Raw genomic sequence first — 26,201 nt, 5'->3', positions numbered from 1 at the left:
TACTAATATTATAAATGTGATCAAAGAGAGGAACTCCCTTTGTGGATAGCTCAAATTTTCAAATGTCATAGAGGCACCTGTAGTTAAGCACAAGAGGTTAAAATAGAAAATACTATGTCTTTTGCTGTGAGAAATCATAAATATTTCAAAAATTATACATATTTTTTTCTCCTAAAATTCCATGCATCTTCTTTTTTTAAAATTTTTTTATCTATTAAGTTATTACATACAGACAACAGGGGAGTGAGGGCATGATTGGGGGGGAATGGGGAGTAATGCGGGGATAAGGACACATGCATCTTTTTGGTGTGCTAAGCCTCCCCCTGTGTGATTCATCTTTAGAAGCCCACCACCACCATTCATCACTCTGAGTGTGATGATTACTGACCAGTGTGTTGTGAAATTGCTGAATGACTCAGACATAAGCTATTTAATTAGGGAAGCTCTCTATACCCAAAAACACCTTAGCAGAGCTATCAACAATAACGTGAAGATAAACGCTAAATAAGCATACACTGCTTTAATTAAGCTTGGGTGACATTAAATCTCTTTCGTAATTTTCCTGACTATGGCAATGTTATTTTAATGTGGTATTTACCGGAGGTAGATTTTTGAAGTTGTAGGTGTTCTTACTCATAAGTTATTTGAACTTCCTATTTCATTCAAAAGAATAAAGAGAAGCCCAGGCCTGGTGGTTCAGTTGGTTAGATCATAGTCCCCCACACGAAAAGGTTACAGATTAGATTTTCCCAGTTGAGCATGTATGGGAGGCAGCTGATAGATGTTGCAAACTCTCTTTCTCTCTCTCTCTCTCTGTCTCTTCCCCCCACCCCCTTAAATCAATAAAAACATATCCTCGAGTGAGGATTTAAAAATAATTAAGAAAACAACAACAACAACACTGGATGGGGTAAAGCCAAAAACAGAAAATCACAGCAGTTTTCATTAAGGGCTATTTAAAATGTGTGCGCAGTTGCAATCTTGCCTCTTAATTCACCGTAGGTGATAATCTCCTTACCCAAACAGGGAGCATTTCTACTTTAATAGCATTTTCGACTACATTGCCTCCCTTCTGACTGCCCATACTAAAAGCCTTTTTGGCTTCTCTCTTTCGAATGGTGAGTGCATATTGCACTTTGAGGACTAGGCAGACTCAGCAGTCCTTGAGCTGGTGGGAAAGCAGCAGTCTAGGAAAAAATCCATTAGGGCCAGTTTGTGTAATTTTGCTTTGTTGTGCTCACTTTGGTAGAAATATTGTAAAGCAACTGAAGGGTCTCATTAAAGCTGTTTTACTTTAACAATAAGCTAGCAGCACCCTTCATTCTATTTTAGTTCCTCACAACTTTAATAACATAAGTGAATTATGTGTCAGCAGAGAAGGGGATTGAGAGAATTGTATTCATGTTTCTCTATATTGTCAGTGATGCTAAGTTTTCTATGATCGCATTTGTTCCCATTTTACTTGTGGGGTTAAATTAATAGGATGTTTCAAACAGTTGGTGAGTAATTATTTCAGTGAACAAAATCCAAATTAATTTAATCATATCACAGTCATAGAACTACTGAAATACATGTAATCATGAAGAATGTAAACATGAATGTAAATTAAATATATTTATAATGCCTTTAAATGCTAAGATTGAATTTTAAAGACAACTTATCACACACAAAATTGTTATATATACTTTATTTCTATCACTTTACTATTTAATTATAAATAGGAAGATACATTCTTATTTCATAATTAGATTTTAATGTTACCTATATAAACTGTTTTATAACATTTTATTTTAAGAAATACAGAATACCAGTAGTCCTATTAATGATCCTCAAATAATTTCCATCTCATTATAATGCCCTTACACATAATCAACCTAAATTAAAAAAAAAAAGTCACAATAGGTTATATCATTGACTCTTTACGGTAGAAGTATACCACTTTGACACAGAAACAATTTGAAATGTTTCTTTACTTTTATTTTCTGATGTTAAATGCATAGGATCTCACTGATTCTTTTTTCTCATTATTTGATGAAGTAAAAGATGTAGAAATAGTACTAGGGGAGTCATGACCCTAATGGATTTTTTTCTAGACTGCTGCTTTCCTACCAGCTCATGTTGTTTGTTTAAAGCATATGCCAGTGTTTGTAACAATAGAAATCAGCATGAGAAGCATGTTTTTCCCATTTTGCTCACCATCCATTTCTAGAATTCCCAATTCATCATATAATAAGTACTATAATACTCATCATTATAGATGCATAAAATTGCCAGCCTTCAGTTCTTCAGCTTTACTAAAGTGAATGAATACATTTATCTTCATTAGTTGGACATAATGCACAAAAATTGATGCGAATTATTCATTTTTCTGCAGGTCAAACCTTCCATTAAAATGCATTCTATTTTTTCATTGCACAAGTAGCACAATTTTAATGTTGATGATGTGATTTTGAAGGCTAAATCAAGATCTAATAATTCTCAGAGCCTGAATTAAACAACAAAAAAGTCAAGTTACACCTGTAGAAGCTGTACATTCCTTCCATAGTTGTTAAAGTCTACATTTCAAGTCACTGAAAACAGATGAGCCTCAGTAAGCTATGCCTACTCAACAGACATCATGAATCATGAACTGACTTTGTTAGAATCTAGAGAGCTTCCAGTGGGAATTTGATGAATTGTGAGCATCAGTGTAAGCAGCCTTCATTAATATTGTAAATCAGCGGTACTCAACCTGTGGGTCGCAACCCCTTTGGCAGTCGAACGACCCTTTCACAGGGGTCGCCTAAGAACATCCTGCATATCAGATATTTACATTACAATTCATAACAGTAGCAACATTACAGTTATGAAGTAGCAACGAAAATAATTTTATGGTTGGGTCACAACATGAGGAACTATATTTAAAGGGCCAGAAGGTTGAGAACCACTGTATGCTGACCAAATGGTATGCAAATAATGCATAGAGATAATTTTCATGAAAACAATTCAGACAGATTTTATATACAAACATTCAATTATTGAATTTATTTAGTAAGCATCTTATGTTGATTAGTCCAAGGTTATGGGTTCAAATTCTATTATAGATGAGCTAGCCAGATTGACCATGTCAGACTGTCATCCTTTAGTTAGCAGGACTAAGTAAGATCAATAAGTAACACTTGTTAGAAAAAATGAGTCAAAGCGTAGAGGTAAATTTTGTAATTACAAAGACAAATGCCTTGCATCTGCTGGCACTCATGTGAAAGGAATTTTCTCATAGACTCTGTGGCCTTTGAAGTCAGATGACTTATGTATAAACTAGAAGCCTGGTGCATGAAATTCACCAGGGGTCCCTAGGCCTGGCTGGCGAAGAGGGTCTATCGGGGCCTTCCAGCTGCCGGCCGAGGCCTTGCTTCCCCCAGCTGCCAGCTGCCAGCTGCCGATTGGGGCCTTCATTCTGCGCTGACCCCTGGTGGTCAATGCACATCATAGTGAGCAGTTGAACTCCCAAGGAGACAATTTGCATATTAGCCTTTTATTATATAGGATACTACTTCTATTTCTGTGTCCCAGATGTCCTGGGTACAGTTACTGATCCTCCCTTAGATTCAGAGTCCTCATCTGTAAATTGGTAGAATTATGTCTCTATAATTGAAATGTGCTAAGAATTAAACATATTATACTTAGAGTATTTGGATCAGAACATATGTGTCACCAAGAATTCCAAAAGACTGACTTGAAGAACTGTTTTATTTTTATTTTTTAAATATATTTTTATTGATCTCAGAGAGGAAGAGAGAGGGAGAGAGAAACATCAATGGTGAGAGAGAATCATTGATTGGCTGCCTTCTGCAAGCTCGCTACTGGGGATAGAGCCCACAACCCAGGAATGTGCCCTTGACCAGAGTGGGACCCAGGACACTTCAGTTTGTAGGCTGACACTCTATCCACTGAGCCAAACCAGCTAGGGCCTGAAGAAATGTTTTATAATAATTGAAAAGATGTATTTGTGGTTTTAAGTTATTTGTATCTTACTCTTTTTGCTTTCTATTTTTATATATTCAGAAATATTGAATATATTGTAGATAAAGTGGACTGCTAATATCACCCATTCCTAACCAGTTAGAAGTCTTTTCCTTTGTAACCTAACTAGGGTTTTACCATCAGCCAATAGATATATTGTAGTTAGTTAACCATAATTTAGGGGGAAATGATTATCCACTTTACAAATATAAGACAAGTCCTATTGTAGGGCAATATCTAAATAAGTAAAGTGCAGTTTTTCCTTCTTTAAAAGTTTCCTGAGTGTTTACTAAACAGAGTCTAAGAGGTATCATAGAAGGTTATCTTTGGAGACATAAACACTTCCTTTGTATTTGGTCAATCTATAAGAAACTTTATGATTCTTCAACCTGCTTAGCTCTGTAAAATAATGAATGCAAAATATAGGTACACATCATTCCCTTTCTTGAGAAACAAATGTAGCATAAAACAGGGGAAATACAACATAAACAAGCACCCTGTTATATAATACATGGTCGCAGATTGGTAGAGTTCATTGATGACCAAAGCCGTCAGACCAAATTTTAAAAAAGCACTTGAGTTCTACCTTAAAGGATGGGTACTTTACTCTCTTTAAAAAGTTATCTGCTCTCTCACTTTGGGGGGTTCTTTATGATTAACTATGATAATGATTTTATTTAAAATCATTCAACTTTTATAATTCATTTATTAAAGTTTAATATTGGATTTGAAATGAAAATAGTATAGTTAGAGAAGTATTCCTGACATTTCCATACTTACTACTAGTCAAATGATTACTCTGCAAATGAAAAATTGTAAGGAAGGAAGGGTTTCCAGGATAAAACTATTTCTGTTTTCATACTTAGCATCAGAGAATATCCAGGGAAGAAATGTGACTACAAATCTACGTCACCAGCCACTTTTAACTAATACCATGGATAACTAATACTAGTACATATGAAATAGGTCAAAACCAGTGAGCACAGTTTACTTTTTCATTATATGCTGATAACATTCACCCTTCCTATTCTGTTTTTCATGTAAGTTAAGGGGTATTCAGAATATGAATAAAAGGCAACTGGATAAACACTCTATAATTTGATTATTTTTATTGATACATTTGCATGCCTCATCTAAGCATCTCCCTTTGTGATCTTAAATACTTGAATATTCTCCTGAGAATTGTGCAACTGGTCCTTGCATTAGAATGTATGTACATTACTTTTCCTTGAAGTCACAAAGACATTGCATTTTGAGGCCTACAACAGAAGAAAAAACACAACCTCTGTCTAATTTAAAACCAGTTTTTTATTTTGAATATAGTTACTTAAATTTAAAATTTACTCTCTCTACAATGTCCTTAGTGGTACATGACTTGATATCTATATCTATCTATATCTATATCTATATCTATATCTATATCTATATCTATATCTATATCTATATCTATCTATCTATCAGCTCCCTAAACTGTATAGTACCCACTTTGTGAGTGTTTGGTTTTTTTCTCTTTTCTCTCATTTCCACATTAACGGTGACATTTATATTTGACTTTATTTCACTGTGACTCTAATATATCTAGTTCTATTCTTTATATCTAGAAGAAATGAAAGAAGTGAGTTAGGGATGCTCTCATTATTATTTTCCTTTCCTGTATATAACTTCCTAAAACAGGAATTCATATATAGAGAAAAAACGGGGGGAAGGAGGCAAAAGGTGGCCAAGGAAAAAAAAGAATTATCGTCCCTACCGTTATTTTTAAAGTAATGCAAGCTTTTTTGTGGATCTACTCAGCAGACTAAGATAATTTCTTCTGTTACATGGTTTCTATAATATTGTGTTCTTTATTATTACAACGGTCCTCATATTTTCAAAAAGTGGTTCAATTTTTGTTGTTGCAGTGAAAACTCTAGAAAGGCAGGGCTCATGTAACGACATTTGCCATTATATGCCTAGCATCTAGCATCTGTGCTAAGTAATATTTGTGCATGCAATAATTAATAATAAAAAACAGCAACACATGATTCAGACATGGTCCATGCCCTCAGGAGCCTCATATCATCATCTAGTACGGAAAGAGATATAGAAAAACATTGGAATATGATTAACCAAATGCTGTACTAGAATATTGACAATGTGATATGGCACCAAAGAAGTGGGATGCTGTATGTCTCTGCGACAGTCACGGATCAATATGCAAATTAGCAGAAGTTTACCTGGAAGAGGAGAAGTTCAACTAGATAATTGGAGGAAGTACGAAAGCAAAGCTGTCCGGTGGTCGGCAAACTGCGGCTCTCGAGCCACATGCGGCTCTTTGGCCCCTTGAGTGTGGCTCTTCCTAAGCCTTAGGAGTACCCTAATTAAGTTAATAACAGTGTACCTACCTATATAGTTTAAGTTTAAAAAATGTGGCTCTCAAAAGAAATTTTAATCGTTGTACTGTTGATATTTGGCTCTGTTGACTAATGAGTTTGCAGACCACTGGTAGGCAATGGAAAATACAACTAATTTGTATTGCTGTCAGGTTAGGTAAATAAGAGGAAAAGCATAAAATCAGAGAACAACCCTCTGAGAGGTTGAAGAAATGAATTGCTTGACATATTTAGGAATCAGTTTTTTATTCTGAAAAATTTTAAGCGAGGAAATGATGTTCATAGATTTCCAATGTGGAAAGATTACTAGGTATCATGGAGATTGGATCACTTTTATCTGTCATTTACCATTCTGTGATTAAAATGTTATGAGTTGATAAGTTGTTTTCAAAATAAAACTACTCTTGTTTTACTCTTAGGATTGTCATGAATTTTTTAGACTGTCAGATTGAGGGTTTTCAATGAGTGCCTTCAAAAGAAAATACAAGGAGTGATGACAACCACTCCACACTAGTTTAGTTATTATCTAACAGGGAGTCAGAAATGGGCCTCAGGAAGTGAGTAGTTGCTACACATATTAAATGCTTCATTTGAAATAAATATATTATAATTATTAGATAAAGATGAAATAAAGATCTAGATATGGTTTGGATTCATAAGAAATGACTGAAGATAAAATTGCAAATATGCATGACCAATTATTTAGAACTTAAAAATATTTTATTTTATCCATGTATTCATTCAACAAATATTTTCATACTCTGTGACAAGTGTTATACTAAGAAAGAAGATATAGCCCCTGCCCTTAAGGAATTTGCATTCTCTTAGGGTACATAAGCATTAATCAAGTAATTACAGAAATTGTTTTTTAGTTACTTATTAAGTTATCTGGAGGAATAGAGCAATGATGCTATGTTATTGTATAACAGCATTATTGACTGAATAAAACATAAAACTGGAAATATAGAGAAATAAAATTGAATTTGAAATGTAAATATAAAATTTTTCTTAGCATTTCCCAAAAACAAATATGGGAGAGAAAGTGCCCTGAGAGATAATAAATCCCATCTTCTGCAATGGAAAAGGCTCCAAGAAAATTTAGTCTGGCTCCAACTTTATTAGAAGATTGTATCATGAAAAGGATGGTAAAAAAAGATAAAGCTCTAAAAGCACCCAAATTTGCTATGCATTTAGGTAACCCAGAACTCATCTCAACATAAAAAAACCAGGGAGCCATTTTATAAAATGTAACATTGCCAGAACACAGTAGTAATGGAATAGAATGATGTAATATTACATAATAATATAATAATGTAAGAATTGAAGATGATGATTCCAGCAGACATACTCAGGTGTTTTGTGCTAGCAGGTCTTTTACATATGAAGGCACTGACCAAAGGAAATCACGGACTGTCAATATAAATACAAATAATTTGTAAATGTATTTGACCATCTAATTTATTATACTAGTAGATGGTCAATACTAGATGTGTCAACTAAATCTGCTTATGGACTCTTCTTATTTTATTCAATTTAATAACATGAGAAAATGTCCAATATCAGAAGTTCTACCTTGACATATTTTGGCTATATCATAATTAATATATTATACTTGATTCAATATCTCATTCAAGAAGCATTTGTTGAATGCTTAATGCGTGATAGGCAACATGTTAGATACTGGATGAAATTATGTGAATAATGGATGATTGATTACCTATAACTGACATGTAGCCTAGTCTTAAGGGCTTCAAGTTTTAAGTAAATGTTTTAGAAACATTTATCAGACTAGATCTTTTGAGAGAAGATAAATAATTAAGAAATTATTAAAGTTTTTGAGGGCAGTCTTTCCGATAGTATATCCTTAGTGAATATGGTATAGTCTCATACCCACAAGACATGTAAATTACCATATTTCAGAAAGTTCATAATATCTTGAAGTATGAGGAACTAGCAGAAACCTAAAATTATGAGTAGTCTCTTTCATAGTAATATTTTCCCAAGCCCAAAGAGAGCAACTAATTCTGTGTTATACACAGAATGTGCTATCATTACAATGATTTGAATAACTATGAAATATAAAGCAAATAAAACTAAAGTTCTTTAGAAGGTGGACAGAGAGGATTATGAAAAACAGCAATACTTACATAAAATTTTAACAATATGTTTAAAGGATGTGGGTGCTATTAGAAGGAATAAAGTGTTGTGCATTTTTTAAAATTTTTAAAATTGGTTTCAGCAATTTTGGTATACAAATATATTTAAGTAATTTTTATAACTCTTGCCTTCCAAAAGTATCTTTAAAAGAGACTTCAAAGCCAGGTGTGATGACCTGTTTTAAGGCAATCAGTGTGATGTGAATTCTTATGAGCTAATGTTTCATGAAGCATATGGAGCTATAGAGGATGAAGAACATATAAAATTTTAACTTAATGATCTTTAATAATGTTTAAATTCAAAGTCACGGAGGAAGATGTCTAGGCAGGGACCAGCAGAAATATCTAAAAAGGAACTGTTTTTTTTCCCCCCCGAGAGAACTGATGTAGTAACTGTACTAATTATCGTTATCAAAGGCAGTGCTTTTCAAATCAAGGTTAAAATCAAGTAATTGATGGAAACTTTAATATACGTGAAGGAAACAATTATTCCCCTAAAAATAAATTTAAGCATTTTAAACAAGTATTTTTTCTTTTATTCCTTTATGGAGATTTGGAAGTCTTTATTTTGGTAGTGTATAATGTGAATTTTCAAGAGATGTATTTGATATAGAGTAGTCTTCAATCTTATCTGATCAGGGAATCCTTTAAAAATGAGATACCGATATACATTTCCCACAAAGAGAAGAGTGTGGGGGAAACCCAGTTTTAGAAATACTGGTATAATGGGTTTTAGAAAAAATATATTTATAGAAAGCAAGAATGATTTTGTTTCTTATCTTTGCAATGGGTTAAAGCATGCAGAAGCCTGATTTTAAAGAAATTTTTGACAGGATGGATGGGAGATTGCCAGTATATGTGATTTTAGCATAATTCACTAAAGCATGATAAGTACTAGACCACTTGCTGTGCAACCTTTAAAGAAAAGCTTTTAATCAATCAATAAGACTTCCCAAGAATTAAATGTAATGCTGACCTCATTTACTTTGTAATTTCTGTATTATCTAGATGTATGGAAATAGGGCAAAAATGTTGGTATATACTTAAAATTGTTAGTTTGAAAAGATATGAAAAAGATAATCAAATAAGCATATCAATGTATTGTGTTTAGTAGACTTACTCCTAGAACCTAGAATGCATAATAGCCCTAGCTGGTTTTGCTCAGTGGATAGAGCATTGGCATGTGGACTGAAGGGTCTCGAGTTCGATTTTGGTCAAGGGCAAATGCCCGGGTTTCGGGCAGAATCCCCAATGGGGGAGGGGGGGGGGTGTACAGGAGGCAGCTGATCAGTGATTCTTTCTCATCATTGATGTTTCTGTCTCTCCTCTCCCTTCCTCTCTAAAATCAATAAAACTATATATATTTTTAAAAAGAATGCATAATAACATGGGCCTTCTAGTCCACAAGTAAGAACTTTAGAATGGTAGAAATGAAGGGAAGGGAGAGTGAGGGGGATAGGAGAGGAGACATGGAAGGGAGGGGGAAAAGAAGGCTCTGAAATATTTGGTGAGATTTGTATTAATTGTGTAAAATAATCACAGTTTATTTTTCTAAGGAGCTTTTAATCTATCTTTTGAGGGATTCTAAAAAATTAAAATTTTATGTAAAATATTTTATCAAAATATAACATTAAGGACATTCAGAGATAGTAATTACTGAGGGAATTGCAAATTGGTGCATTTGTAGTTTTGATGCTTGCATATATACTGTTACTGTTTATCACTTAAACTAACTGCCTCTATGCCCCCTTTGAGTTCTCATTTTGAGCCTCAGGTTATATGCATCTGACATGTCAAGGGGCTTCACTATGTAGTAATCATATGTTTGTCTCTCTCTCTCTCTCTCTCCCCCCCTCTCCCCCCCTTTCTCTCCTCCCCTCTGTCTCTCCTTCCATTCTCCCCTCCCTCCCTTTTTTTGTAAGCTAGAACCTTTTTTTATCTGGTAAATGGGATCTTTTGCCAACTCGTAAAAAGGCCATTTTAAAACCATAATAGTTCCTACTGTCAGTATAAATCATATGTTTAAATAACCAAAGAAAGTCTCATTGCAATTGAGACTATAAAAGAACCAAAATTAAGAGACTGCATAGTGAAAAATTGAAGGGCTAGATTTAGCTATGAGGGGTGTTTGGTTTATCCTGTATGATGATTTTTTTAAAATGATTTACCCATCAACATTTAATGAGAGAATTTTAGACAATATATTTCATGTGATCTCACAAAAACATTAAAATACCTGACAATTAAAACTCTTGCAGAGTTTTAATAAAACTGGAACTGAAAGTTACCTTTCTACATTGATTGTTGCAATATTCCAGATATTTTTGCCTAACCTCCTTCTTCATGCAGTCATGGCGATCTGTCTGCCCCCTTAGCATTTGTGAATTGACTGCTTGGTGTATGATACATGTTATGATGGGCATATTTAGAATTTTCTTGGTAGTTTTCTAGTCAAACTTGCAAAAACGCAAACCTCCCCTGGAGGCAGCCTTACCATGTGAAACCCCAGCTTCTCTCAGTTGCCAGTTAGCGCTGCCTCAGTTCTGTGCTAGCCAGCATCTGGACTGAGGCTGAGTTGTGACTTGGGTGAAACACATAAGCTCTATCTGTCTAACTAATGGCTGTTCACTTCATTAGAGCTAAGTGCATGGCTGTTCATGTCACAAGGATGATGAAAGATGCTTTTGTCTTTGATCTCAATATGTCCTTGATATTTTTCAACTACATGAGATTTCAGTCCATGTTTGACTCCAACTAGTATCTATATCAGTGGTTCTCAACCTTCTGGCCCTTTAAATACAGCTCCTCATGTTGTGACCCAACCGTAAAATTATTTTCGTTGCTACTTCATAATTGTAATGTTGCTACTGTTATGTATTGTAATGTAAATATCTGATATGCAGGATGGTCTTAGGCGACCCCAGTGAAAGGGTCATTCAACCGCCAAAGGGGTCGCGACCCCCAGGTTGAGAACCACTGATCTATATAGAAATGCCTTTCAAAGAACATCCAATAATGTACCAAAGAACAACAAATAATATACCAAAGAATTAATAATTCATTGTTGAATTCTTGTTTCTTTTTAAGGCCTGGAGGGGGGGGGGGCGGCGGCAGGTGCCAGGTGGAGGGGTCAATGGGGAAAAAAGGTGACATCTGTAATACTTTCAACAATAAAGATGAATAAAAAAATAAAAATAGTCACTTAAACTAAACAACAGAATCACAAAACATGACAATACTTTACTGTTATTGATTGTATGCCTTATATATGCCATCCTGATAAAAACCTCAAAATGAGGTATATTAACATTGTAGCTTTGATTAAAATGAAATGCCATTTCCCCATTTTTACATTTACACTGGGAAATAGGTGTGGCAAGGTTTACCAGGAATGGGAAATGTTTATACATTCAATAAGTACTGGAAATAAGAAGGTCAGCTAGAAAGAGCAAAATTTACCCACCATTCTTAAAAAATTGGTTGCTTTTGTTTATCTGTGCCTTATTTTGAGAATTCAGTGAGGAATATTGTATTTGAAGACATTAGAATAAACATCCCAGTGCAGTTCAGTGTATATGGTGAGTTGGTAATAAAACAATATTCTTCCAGTATCTCTCAGGATTAGAAATATGCTGGCTTAAAACATTACTTAGCTGGATCAATAATTTTTCATATTTGAAAGTTTACTTTTCAAATCATTATCCACCAAAATGTTGCTTTATAATTGTACTTCCAGAAAAGAAGCCACATTTTACACTCACCATGTGTGGCCCTTTTTGCTAATACCATCAGCACAAAACTTGTTTGAGATGCTATATTGCAAATTGAAAGATATATTTGATAAACTACAATTCTGCTTAGAATGGATTTCCCCCCTCAGTCAGATATTTACTTTTCAAGAAATATACATGGTTAATAAGTATGATAATTTAGTGTAATGTGATCTTAAAGCTGGTGCTAGACTAGAATTAGTGAATTAATGAAAACTAGATATCTAAACAAGATGGCTGTAATTCATGGTTTTTAAATACATGTGAGAGAGACCAATAGCTCCAGGTTGTCACTCTTATGTTAGTAGTCCCTCAATCATATTGTACTTCTTATCATAGGAAACATTTGTTGAGAGCCTATGATGTGAGAAAAGATTGAGAATTAAGATAGATTATACAGATGTCAGATAGATGGTAGATAGATAGATAGATAGATAGATAGATAGATAGATAGATTCTCTATTCCAAAGAGTTGTAATCTCCTTAGGAAAATAGTCACATTTTGAAAGGTAGATAGTAATAATACTAGGTGACCTAAGCTGAGTGCCCAGTGAGTGATCAACATAGAAAATACTACAGGCTGGGGTAGCAATCCCTTGATATTTGAAGTGACTGAGGGGTAGAATTTAAACTGAGCATTCCCATCAGAGTAGTGTTTGAAAGAGAGCACAGGAAAGAGCACAGAGAGAGAAGCAGGACTTCCCCTGCTATAACTGAAATATTTGAGTTCTAATCATAGGAAAGAATAATGCACCTTTTTTAGGAAAGCTGTGAAAAGTGTTATATAGAAACCATGTACTTAAACATTTCTTCTGAATAGGTTAAGAATTATGTTTTTATTAATAGCTATTTCTTTATACCTGTCAGGCTGGATTTGGTAGATTTTTACTTCAATTTTTTTAACAGGCTACCTACTTCCTATGATTCTCCTTGTCTTTCTACTTTTACCTTTGCCTATTCTTGCTAAATGAATAATGCTGAATTAGTCTATTACATTAATCAAGTAAAAACAAAAACAATGTACATAGTGGTATTCCTTATAAGGCAGAAAAGTTTCCTGACCTGGTTTGTGATTGTTCTTAGCAGAAATAAAGCTTTAGGTATAGTTGTAGGTATATTTAAATCAAATCAAAATCACAGCAACATTGACTGCAAATTGATATTAGTATTTTTCTGTAGGCAGAAAAACACTCATAAATGAATTTGTAGAGAAAAATGGAGTATGTCTGTACTGTTTTAGGAAAACAGATTAAACTTTAGAAATAGGCTATTGCTGGGGTGGGGGTGGGAGGGAGAAAGCACTAAGACCAATCCCTTGGGAAAGATATTAAAAGATGTATGTAGCCCTAGCTGGTTTGGCTCGTGTATAGATGGTTGGCCTGGGAACTGAAGGGTCCCAGGTTCAATTTCGGTCAAGGGCATGTTGTACCTTGGTTGCAGGCTCGATCCCCAGTAGGGGGCGTTCAGAAGGCAGCTGATCAATGTTTCTTTGTCATCGATGTTTCTAATTATCCCTCTCCCTTCTTCTCTGTAAAAATCAAAAATCAATATATATATATTTCAATATTATTCTATGATTCTGGGCAACCAATTAGAAAAGTTATTACGTATCACATAATAGCTAATACAGGTAAATATCTATCCCCATCAGCATAAATGCTAAACTTATATTGCCTCCACTGAAATGAACATTTCCTCCCAAAGCATAAAACGATAAGTGAACAAATAACCTTAAAATTCTGACAATGCATTGATTTCCATGATATTTGAATGATCCAAATCTGTAGAAACCTGTTATTTTTGTTATTTATGTCAAATAAGAAAATAAATTATCTGCAAAGTATTAGCTACCCCTGAGTATACCTTATTCATAATTGCCTTAAATTATTTCACTCACTAAAGAGAAATATTATTTTTTCCATAACTTCTCTAAAAATAGAGGTTACCATTTTATCAATACTCTGTTTTCAGTGTGAAATTATTTTTAAACATTAACCAAATATCTTTGTACTTTCCATTTCCTGTTGTAAATGACTACTTACTGTTTTATTTCTTTTCCAGTGCTCTGAATAGAGTCTGCCTTTTATAAGGAGATATTTTCTTACATAAAACAAAATTCATTTTTCCCTTTAAAATCAGAAAGGCCACAGGCCATATTTATCTTATTAAACTTCTAGTCTCTGTGGTTTTTCAGTTGTTTTTCTCTACTGGAAATAAGCACTGGCACACTTTGGAGCATTTGGAAAAAGCTCTCTCCTCCTCTCATCATGTTAGCCTTTAATTACGAAATGCTGGCCTCCTTGAAATGGTTAACAAGCCCTCTCTTTTTCAGGTTCTCCCTATAGAGACAAGATCACCATTGCAATTCTTCAGCTGCAAGAGGAAGGCAAGCTGCACATGATGAAGGAGAAGTGGTGGAGGGGCAATGGCTGTCCGGAGGAGGAGAGCAAAGAGGCCAGTGCCCTGGGGGTGCAGAACATTGGTGGCATCTTCATTGTGCTGGCCGCTGGCTTGGTGCTCTCGGTTTTTGTGGCCGTGGGAGAGTTTTTATACAAATCCAAAAAAAACGCTCAATTGGAAAAGGTAAATGTCACCTTTTTACAATTTAAAACGATGATCGTTATAATAAAAGAAACTATTTTTGATCTTTCCAACCAAGGGTAGTGCTTAGAAGTGTAACACTGAATTGTCTTCTGCCATTCATTTATTACAAAGGTTCCCAGAGAGAATGCATGATCACCTTCGTGATTTTTAATTTAAATGCAGTTTGTTTAATTGAGCCAGCTTCGGGGCAAGTGACTAGTTCTCTACTGAAGCCTGAAAAAAAGAGCTGCTTGAAGTTCATTGCAGTTAGATTAGTGGATGAATATAATTAAGGATAGAGGCAAAAATCAGAAACTATAATGATGAAGGAAAAATACTTCTCTTCAAATAAAACGTGTTGTAAGATGCATTGCTGATTATACAGTTTCAAGACAGAGAGTAAATGAAATATTTATTTGAATATTTTTAGTCCTGCAAATTTTTAATTGAAAAAACTCTTAATTCGCATGTGGAAATTACAATTAACTTTTTAAAATTAATGACTGTGTAAAAATATTGTGGGACTTTTTTGGCATTTAATGTTATTCTTAATGAGCCCTTTATTTCCTTGCAGTGTCTTTTTAAGAATATATATACACCTAAAAAATATTGAGATTATTGCACCTTTTCTTGGCATTTTAATACATTTGGTTTTTTTAATGTAAAAATATCTTTATATGCTAATCTTGAATAGTTTGCAAACATCATTCAGATTATGTACTTCCAGTGCTATAATTTCTTTAGTTCTATAAATACAAGGAAGAATGTTTATTTTTTTTTTAAAAAAATCTCTCTTTTAGATGGTACAAGACAATTTTTATATGTAAATGTATAGTTCTGGACATGTAACAATGCTTTAACATTTTAAAATTTTCTGCACTTTATTTTATACTTTTTGTATCTAAATATCTCTTATTTTTAATAAAAAAAAACATTTTGGGGGCTTAACTAGTTAACCCTGCATCAGAGTGAGACTATATTTTATTTAATATTTGCAAAGTGTATGAACTTTTTAAATAAATATGAGGAGTAGAAACATGATATTTAAAAACATCATACGTGAATAAAGGCAAATATATTCTCCTAATATTCTTTGAAGCACTTACATCCTTAAACCTATTTTTGAAAAAGAAAAACATTTTCTTACTTTGCTTTGCCTTTAATAATTTATGTTGCAGTTACTTATCCTTTCTAAAATAAAAAAATTTTGATACAGCATTTCTACATTTTCACTTGACTATAGTACTTAATTCTTAGAAACAATGTTTTTTATAAATGAGTATTTTGATGGGTAACCAGTTCAAATTTTTTAAAAAATTAAAAATAGCACAACTTATTTTTTCACAGAATTTAGGATGGCTATGTGCTGACTTGGCTAAATTAAATATTTGTTGCTCTAGTGTGACTGACAATAAGATCTAACTACACATTGTATTTTATGATATTTTTTGCGGTGTCAAGTCAAATTCAAAAACTAATCAAAGACAAATAGGTTAACTCATCAATTTTGATTTATATCATAATTTGTCAATAGATATGATATTTGATTAGTTAATGCTTAAAGTAAGTCCAAAATAATAGAAGAAATTTGGATTTTCTAGTTGGAACCTTAAATTATCCATACATCATGATTTTCTTTCTCTAATAGCTCAGTATTAAAATAAAACAAAGGAATTAATCTCTTGATAATATGTGGTGTTCTATTGTCTTTGTCTCGTGTCCTATACTTATGATTTACCTAAATCATGTCATTATGCACAATTATTTTATGCATAGTCTGCTTAAAAACAGAAAACATAGGGTGTAGAGATTTAATTCTGTAAAATACCTTTTTCATTATTATCCTATATAATAAAAGCCTAGTATGCTCAGTGTCCAGTCAGCCATCCAACCAATCAAAGCATAATATGCTAATGATATGCTAAGGACCCTCAACTGCTCACTATGACATGCACTGACCAACAGGGGGCAGACGCTCCGACCAGTAGGTTAGCTTGCTGCTGAGGTCCGGCCAATTGGGACTGAGTGAGACTGGCCGAGCATACCCTGGAGCCCTCCCATAACCCCTCACCAGCTGGCCAATCTCCCACATCCCACCCCAGCCCCAATCGTGCACCAGTGGGGGGGTCCCTCAGCCTGGCCTGTGCCTTTTTGCAATCCAGGACCCCTCAGGGGATGTGTGAGAGCTGGTTTTGGCCCAATCCCACAGGCCAGGCCAAGGGACCACCACATTGGTGCACAAATTTGTGCGCTGGGCCTCTAGTTAGAAATAATGAATTTGGTTGAATTTTAACATATCAACCAGTTTTCGTGAATTTCTATGCACTTGTATGGCCTTATTAAAAATTAGTAAAAGGAATGTACTTTTTTTTACTGAACCAGATAAAGCATTACATTGAAAAGAAATAAAACAAAAGAAACAACTGTTTTGATAATACATAAGCATTATGTATCATATTCCCCAATGCTTTCACACATTGTCTCCTCATGGCTTCCATATTGAAAGTCAAACCCCCTAGCTTAGCAGACACTTCAGGATCTGTCTCTGTCCAACATTGTAGTTTTACCTTTTGCTTCCCCCCAGTTGGCATTTTCTTTTCTAGCTGCACTAACATACTTTCCATTTTCCAAAGTCATCTAGTTTTTCAAAACCTCTTCCATTTGACTTGAGCAAATCCAATGTATTTTTATACCTAGCTGATTTCAGGTACTATCATCATTCCAAAAACATATTCTCCCCTTTGAAAAAAGTTGGGAAGGTATTTCTGACATTTCAAACCACATCCATCAATAAGCCTAGACACCTTATCTCTGTGAGGCCTATGCATAACTCCATTTTCCCTTAGCATGTTATTTTATTGCATGTCATATTTGTTGGTTTCTGTATGTGAGTGCCTCTCTCCCAAATGGACTCTTAGTTCCTGTAAGACAATGACCTAATTTTTTGGTTTGTACTCCAAGGTATCAAGTAGTGCCTGTCAGCATAAAATCTATATCTATCTGTCTGTCTATCCGTCTGTCTATTTATCTGTCTATCTATCTATCTATCTATCTATCCATCTATCATCTAACTAATCTTTCTTTCTATTGACTTGAATTAATAATCAAGCTGAATCCAATGACATATTTTAAAAAAATGAACTGTTTTTATATAATTCAAAAGAATTAAGCTTAGCAAATAAATAATTATGGGCTTATTAGAGTGACCCATATTTTTATTGTGATAAATTAGGTTCTTGGACTCAATTTTCTTCATCTTTCTTGAAAAAAATTATTCATTTGGGCTATAGAGTTTAATATCTTACTTAATTTATCAGTTAGTCAAAAAATATTCCTATATTTTATTATAAGTTATGCTGATGGCATATAGAAATTCACATTTTATTTACACTTACAACTGTGCCTAAAACCTAACTTTTTAAATTAAAAAATATGGTAAACATTTGTGGAATTATTACTTTGCTCTAATAAATATTTATTGAGAGCCAAGCATGCAATGAATTATGCTTTGCATATTTAAAGTAAGAAAGGATTCACCATTTAGCTCCAAAGTGTTTTGCTATCTATTTTCTCTTCTCATTCTCCCTTTTCTTTCTTTTTTCTTCAGTCTATAATATTCTAGTACTTTTTAAAAGAACAAATAAAATGTTTTGATCTAAGTAAGTTGGCAGATATAATATACACAGAGTCTAGTTGAATATGAACATTATGGAAGTTGATGACCATAACTTTTTATATTTTAAGTTGTGTGATCATTAAGAATAGTATATGAATACATCGTTTTAAAATGAGGACAGGTTAAAACTGAATATAGAAATTGTATGCTGAAAGAGATAGTCCTTAAAAATTTCAAAAACTCTAAATTGCATTCCTTTCAGATAACCACAAGATGGTGTCTTCCAATTTTTATAGTAATTAAGGGTTTTTATTTTGATGCAGATATTAATGCCACAGTGATAACTTGATTTTTATTTATTCAAACTTTTTCAATAAATACATATTTATTTTTCTAATTTTTCTAAAGTGTCAATTGACCATTTGGAAAGATACTCAAAAAGTCTTCCTTTTCTGAAGTGTCTGACATGTGCATTTTTTATTGATTGTCTTTTTTCCTTACTTTTTTGCTGATTTTAAAAACATTACTAGTTAAGGTTCATTCAGTAAGCCATCCAAGAACCTGATGTACATCTGAAGCAGTTATCAGTCCATTTCAAGTTGCATTTGTTTGCAGGTCCTGCTTCTCCCTTCTAACTGATGAAAGCGGCCAAATATGCAAACCTATGTTTTCTCTGGTATTATTTATGAAAATATACTGGCTTTGTAAGCATGAATTAGAAGTAATTGTTATAATTTGAATTTTTATAAAAATATTTTATGACATACCATGGTTTATTAATTTGCTTAAAATTACTTTCTTAAATATTTGAATGTGTCCTTTTAAAAAAGGTATACATAATTCTGCCTTCTTTTGATTTTCAGCAATAACAGTAATATAACATACATTTTAACTTTTTGTTTTTGTCTGATTTGTATACAGAAATATTTTCCCATGTAACTGAAAATAGATTCGCCTATGCAAATAGTTTCCGTTGAACACATTAAACACAAATCTCTGAGTTTCTTGACATGAACTAAAATTTAACAAAAATATTCATTTTTTTATTACTTACATTTAAACAAAGTATAGTGAGTATGTCTGAGAAATAAAAATATGAATTATTGCTCAGATATTGAATTTGTAACTTATGTGTCCTGTATTGGACACATATATTTATTCTAATTTTCTTCTAAAATGATTTATGTGGATTTTAAGAACTACTAAAATTTATGTTTATCAGTATATAGTCCATTTTAGTCAATATAGTTATTTTTATTATAGAACACTGGTAAAACAAATCCAAGGTATCTCTAAATAATGGTATTTTTCCAGTCACTGAAAGTTCAAAAACATTTTTGAGGGCACATAGAATGTTCTTCAGTCTATAATTGAATAACAAATGTAAAAGGCATAGAAGAACAAGTGAATGAAACAACGCAATTTTGGAATTTTAAGGATAAATTAGAATGGTTTAGTTTAAACCTGGTTCCTGGGTGAAAGTTAATTCACAAGGGAAACATTTTTCAAAGTTGGCTGAATTTATATTTCATGGAACCAGAAGAATGAAAACAGATTGTTCACTGATGCTTATACACAAATTGCTTTCAGAAAGTTGAAATATTAGTTCTAACAGGAACAATGTGTTTTTTTTAAAAAAGTCATTTATTGAATAAGATATAGGAATACAAACACTGCTATAAATCATTGTAAAGAATTATAAAGTGCCAAATAAATTTTCAATAGTGTAAAATTTATCTATAGAGCATGTTGCTATTCAGATGTTAAAAGATGTAAATAAACTTTGGATAAATAGTCCATTTTGTATTCTTTTATGTTATTGCCTTTCTCTGCAAGCAGATCATCTCTCAGTTTCCATTAATGACCCATATGAGGGATAAGTAGATGGCTTTTAAAAATGTTTTTACATGTAAATATAAAATCACACTTTAAAATGAGATGCCAATCTTTGTTTTACTCTATAAACTACTTTATGCGGGCAAAAAGATATTTAAGACATTTCTTCAAATGACTATAAATGATGTGTTAAAATTAAAATTGAAGCTTGACAGGTAATAATTTTACTTCCTTATTTTTATAAACCACTTTAGAACTTTTAAAGTATAATATTTTCTTGGGTATGAAGTGATCATGACAACTGTGTAAATATCCATACTGTTCAGATAAGGATAAGTATCTCAGGGGTGAAGAATATTTCCCAAGGTCAAAGATGCCTCATCTAACACTATTTATACTGTATCATACTCACAAAATCAAGAATGAATACTTAACTATTTCTCTTAATAGTTTTCCTTTCTAAAGTTGCATTGATAAAATGTGTGGAGTTTGATTTTGATTTAGATAAACAGATTGTGGGCTTTAGTCATAAGCATAGTTATTTCATTTTCTTATTCTTAAGGATGAATTTTAAAATGAAAAAGACTTGGAATCACTTCTTAACTTTATGTAACCTTGGATAAAATTACTTAACTTCTCTATATGTCTTTTAAAATAAATAAATAAATAGATTATAAATATACCATAAATAAAATGTTTTAATAATTAAGATAAACAATTTATATAGGTGGAGTTTTTTTGCAAGTGTCTGACAGATATTGTTATATTTATTATTATTTACAAAACTGATACATTTAGCTTGCTGGGCCTTCAAAAAGAGAGCTCTCCTACAAGCATTAGTTAAATTGGATGCCATATATATATATATATATATATATATATATATATTATTGAAAAATTTTGTCATGACTACCAGCAAAAATGTGATGATTAGCATTGCTTTTTCTTAAAATGCATTTCATAGCTGTATTGACTAAAGTGGTGTTGAAACTTGTCTGAACTTATTTATTGATTTTTCCAGCTTAAGTAGGGGACATGTACAAATGTATAATGATGCTTCATTTTTCCCTGTCTCATTATATTTGCAAAAAGCATATAAAGATATTTGGTAACTGTTTCTGTAAGAGTCAAGGTTTCTGAGAATATTTTAATCTTTAGTTATGTTTATCATTGTAAAATAATCCAGGCAAAAGCATAGATGCTTTAGCACTTTATTAATGGGGGGTGGGAAACCACATATTTCTTTTTGCCCCATGATTTTTTCTCTGACTTATTATTTAGCATTCAAAACATTAAAGTTATTAAGAACAGACTCCAGGTAAAAGGCTCAGCTAAAATTCAGTTCACTGTTAATGAGGCAGACTAATATAATGAAGCATTCATAGAGTGGAAGCCAAGAGAACGGCGCTCCTCATTTAGCTTTGATATCAGTTATGTGCATAACCTTAGATAGATAACTTGACTTCTTGAGTTTTAGTTTCTCTACCTGTAAAGTTCTAGTGATTAAGCAACAGAATCATTAAGGAACCTACATGTAAAGTCTTGTCTGACTGCTGCACAGCTTATCTATATAATACAAGTTTTTCAGAAAGATGGCTGCTATAAAACTGAATATCGAGATCAAAGTTGCTATATATATATATAATTTTTCGACATGAATGCTTTAACTAGTCATTTTTCATCTCTCATTGCTTCACTATTGCATTTATACAGCCCTAGGTCCATTCGTTATTCTGATGTATAGCATTAGTTATTTGATATTCTTAAAAGACTGTCAATTAAAAAGTATAAGTCGAAAGCAAGAGTCACATTAAATTACATTTATTTTATTCATTTAATACACCAATATTATATAAAATATTGCATATTACATTATATATACTTTTCATCTCATTTTCATGGGTTTAGTTATTATATAATGTGAGATCATTTTATGCAGAATTTTGAGTTGTCTTTACTACATGTGATATGGACTTCTTGGGCACATGGCCTACAGCATCAGAAATTAATTGGAAAAGTGTCTAAAAATGGGTTAGATATCTATAATCAGTAACATATAATTTATATATATGTATTTTAATATATTTTATTGATTTCAGAGCAGAAGGGAGAGGGAGAGAGAGATAGAAACATCAAAGATGAGAGATAATCATTGATCAGCTGCCTCCTGCGTGTCCCCCACTGGGAATCACCTGGCAACCCTGGCACATGCCCTGACCTGGAATTGAACAGTGACCTCCTGGTTCATAGGTCAACGCTCAACCACTGAGCCAAGCTGACCGGTCATTAGCATATAATTCAAACAACAAAGACAAAACCAGTTTGGTTGATATATGCTGGTTGATGTTCAAACACTGAGCTGCACAGTCTAAAAGAAGCAGCTTGAAGATGTCTTGATAGAGCTTTAAGTAGGAACTGTATGCAAAAATGGGTAATGTTTTTCTAAATTAAAATACCATGTAGTTAATTTCAAACTATCAAAATATACGATAGTAAAACATAAAATAGAGTTTCTGTCTTAAAAATATAAATATAGATTTGATAGTAGTTTATAATATTTTATGGTTATTTCTAATTTGGGTGATTAGTGACTACATATATTCAACATGAAAGTGATGAGTTTAAGTTTAAAAAATCAAACTGGTTGCTTTCCATCAGTGGCTGTTCTTCAAAAAGACATTCCTAAATATAAAGACCTTAGCTTAAAAAATGTAGTTTAGGTCAGTGTTCAATGTGGGGCATATTTACAATTACATTTCTAATATTTAAACAATGATGTGCTGCCAGAACCGGTTTGGCTCAGTGGACAGAGAGTCGGCCTGCGGACTCAAGGGTCCCGGGTTCTATTCCGGTCAAGAGCATGTGCCTTGGTTGCAGGCACATCCCCAGTGGGGGGCGTGCAGGAGGCAGCTGATCAATATTTCTCTCTCATTGATGTTTCTGGCTCTCTATCCCTCTCCCTTCCTCTCTGTAAAAAATCAATAAAATATATTTTTTTAAAAAAACAACAATGATGTGCTTCTCTAAATGCTGTCACATCTGTTACCATTTAAGCATATCTATAAATTATATAGTTAAGTTATTACGAATAAATTATTCTAGAACACCAATAATGACATTATTTAGAACAGTTATCTGCAGGGTATTTGTTCTCTTATTATACCCAAAATAAAACTAGACAGCTGTCAAAAGAAGAAATGCAAATATAGTCAAATCAAAACTTTTAAGGTTTCCAGACCTTCGTTGTTTTAAGAATGAGAGATGTGTAAATACAGGTTGCCTCATTAATTACAGAGAATTTTAAAATGACTTTTACTAATTTAATTGCGATTACCTGCTAACAGCTCAAAGATGTAAATTTTCATTTTCAGGAATCTTCTATTTGGTTAGTGCCACCCTACCATCCAGACACTGTTTAGTAAATTTTGAAACTTACTAAAAGAGGTTTTTAATAATGGTTAGTATCCTTGTGCCTTTCTTTTTTCTTTTTGTAGTCTGTTATATTAATGTGGAGAAACATTTTTGTTGTTGTTTTCACCCTAAGAATGTTACTTATTTAATGACACAATTTGTGTGTTTCCATCCCTAAGAAGTGATTTGAAAAGCAAAATAGTTTTCTTTCTCATCCTCTCCACCCCCCTTATGCTTTCTTCTTCCCTTTCTCCTGCTTCCTCTGCTTCTGTTTTTTCTCCTTTTCTCCTTCTTTCTTCTTGTTTACTATAGCCCAAGTGCTCTTGGGTTTTTTAAAAACTATTTCATAGTTTAATAAAAATACATTTAAAAGTTCCAATTATTATATGAAGTAGAAAAGACAGTTTGTCTCTATTAAATGACATTAGAACTCTAAAAATCAGAAATAGTAATTTTTTTGAACATACAGCACAAGGAAATATATATATGTCACAATCATCTCTACAATCTCAACTTTAGATTTTTATATAAATCAAGATAATGGAATTTGTATTCTAAAGCTTTAAAAAAAGAAAATATGTGTTTGCCCTAGTGCCACAAGTAAACAGGACTTTATGATACTATTTAATTCACTATATTGATTCCAAACTCTTGCTTAAATGTAAAGGTTTTTATGGTTTTTGTGAAGGATTAGAAATAGTCTATCAGTGAGAAGAACACCTATTGTATCACGTGACTTTATTAGTAACCTAAGATAAAACTATTTTTACATAGAGTTACATTAATACATTTTAAAAAGTGCTGGCAAAATTCAGCTGATTAACAGAAAAATTCATAAAACTGGTAAAATAACATATAATCAAGTCTATTGACTGATTGATTAACATTTTTACTTTCTGATGCCTTTGTAAATAGGTAAAGCCTAAAAATGGTCATGGTCAAGTTACAAATTTACAATTTTCAGAGTTTCTAAATTTGTAACTATAAATTACTTAAGGTCATTTTAAATGATAAATGATGAAATTTTCTTTTATCTTTTAAATTATAAAAGATAAAAGGTTCTAACTTTGGGCCAGGCTTTTTACCTACATTTTATATTATTTAACATCATAAATATTATATTACATAAAATTTATTTTAAATAACTTTATGTCTTTATTTGTGGCCTGACATTACATATAGGGTGCTAATACATTTTATTTCTTAACTTACTAGAAAAATATGTGAAATTCCATGGTTGAATGAGTGTTTACATTTATAAGGTTTTTTTTCTAAGAAAATAAATTGTTGAGATCACTCTCTTTGTATGGACAAAAATTAATTAATATATCTACTCTCTATATTTTTGAAACTAATGTAATCAAACTGCCTAAAAGCCAAGTTTGCCAAGAAGAGGGTGTTATCAATTATGTAACATTCGGGACATTTATTACTTTCAAATGAAGCCTTATTTTAAACAATTCAAAGTTATTCACATCCTATAGTATTTTTAAGTGTCATTGGCATTAAGTTCTGACCTTGTTATATTATCTAATCAATTCTTCTGTTAAATGTTTCAACAGAGAACCAAGATTAAGTTACCTCAAGACTTTGTATTCCTTCCCCTTTTGGAGTCAGATTTTTCCATTTCTACAGTGTTGTCATCATCACTATCTTCATCATCATTGTCACCATGTTCTTAATAAGTACATCTAATCGTAGGTATAAAGCAACAAGAAACACTCTGTCCATATAATGGCTGTCAGATGCCCTAAATCTTTTTAATAGAAATATAATTTATGGATTTCAGAAGTGCATAATTTAACTTGATAAAAGAGCATGGCAGTAACTCTATTAGTTAGTGGGGAATTCATGTTTAGCAACATCATCCATTGTGAGTACTAATAAATTAATACTTTTACTAATTTAATGTTATTAAACAAATACCAAAATTTTACCTGATTAAATAGCTTATATACATTACATTTCACTAAGCTTCTAAAAATGTTTTTTTAAGCAATTTAATTAGAAACATTATTTAAATAAGAAAGTATTAGGATCATATGTAGCTATTCTTAATTCAGTCAACATTTAAAGAATATGTGTGTACAATCAGTACCATAAGAACTTGATCTCTCTTCTCTTTACCATTCACTGAGAGGGATACAGAGAAGACTTAGAGGCCAGATGGGAAAACATTATAATGAGTTAAAAATAGTAAAGGGACAAAACTAAAATGAGTGAAAATAATGAGCCTGGTCAATTGGAAAATGATTCCCTGATAAGTGAAAATTTGAGTAAGGGATAAAATCGGATTGATGTGAAGGATAAAAGAACATGGCAAGGTACCAGAGCAAAGAAGAGGAAAGGAGAAAAACTTTGCAAGTCCAAGCAGAGAGGTTGTGTGTAGAGAAAAAAGAAATGGGGGAGGGAGCAGAAAGAAGGAAAGCTGAATCACAGACTTCATGATGCTAAA

The 26,201-nt window shown here is 32.6% G+C and overlaps 1 protein-coding gene across 4 annotated transcripts in view; it reads left to right on the top strand.

The window, feature by feature from the left end:
* Positions 1-26,201, top strand: part of GRIK2 (glutamate ionotropic receptor kainate type subunit 2) — a 560,389-nt gene that overhangs the window by 530,896 nt on the left and 3,292 nt on the right. Inside the window, exons 15-16 of one of the 4 annotated variants that reach the window (XM_070418017.1) lie at positions 14,633-14,883; positions 25,309-25,447. In XM_070418017.1, the coding sequence (XP_070274118.1) occupies positions 14,633-14,883; positions 25,309-25,428 (371 nt within the window). In that variant the 3' untranslated portion in view covers positions 25,429-25,447. Of the gene's footprint in view, positions 1-14,632; positions 14,884-23,706; positions 23,793-25,308; positions 25,448-26,201 lie in introns of all 4 variants that reach the window. The other 3 variants (XM_070418019.1, XM_070418018.1, XM_070418015.1) reach the window with 3 other exon arrangements.

The sequence above is a fragment of the Myotis yumanensis genome, unplaced genomic scaffold (assembly GCF_028538775.1).
Source record: "Myotis yumanensis isolate MYYU_CA2020_CCGP unplaced genomic scaffold, mMyoYum1.0.hap1 SCAF_6, whole genome shotgun sequence".
NCBI classification, from domain to species: domain Eukaryota; kingdom Metazoa; phylum Chordata; class Mammalia; order Chiroptera; family Vespertilionidae; genus Myotis; species Myotis yumanensis.
Note: the sequence above shows the minus strand (reverse complement) of the source record. Positions and strands in the feature narration are given on the sequence as shown.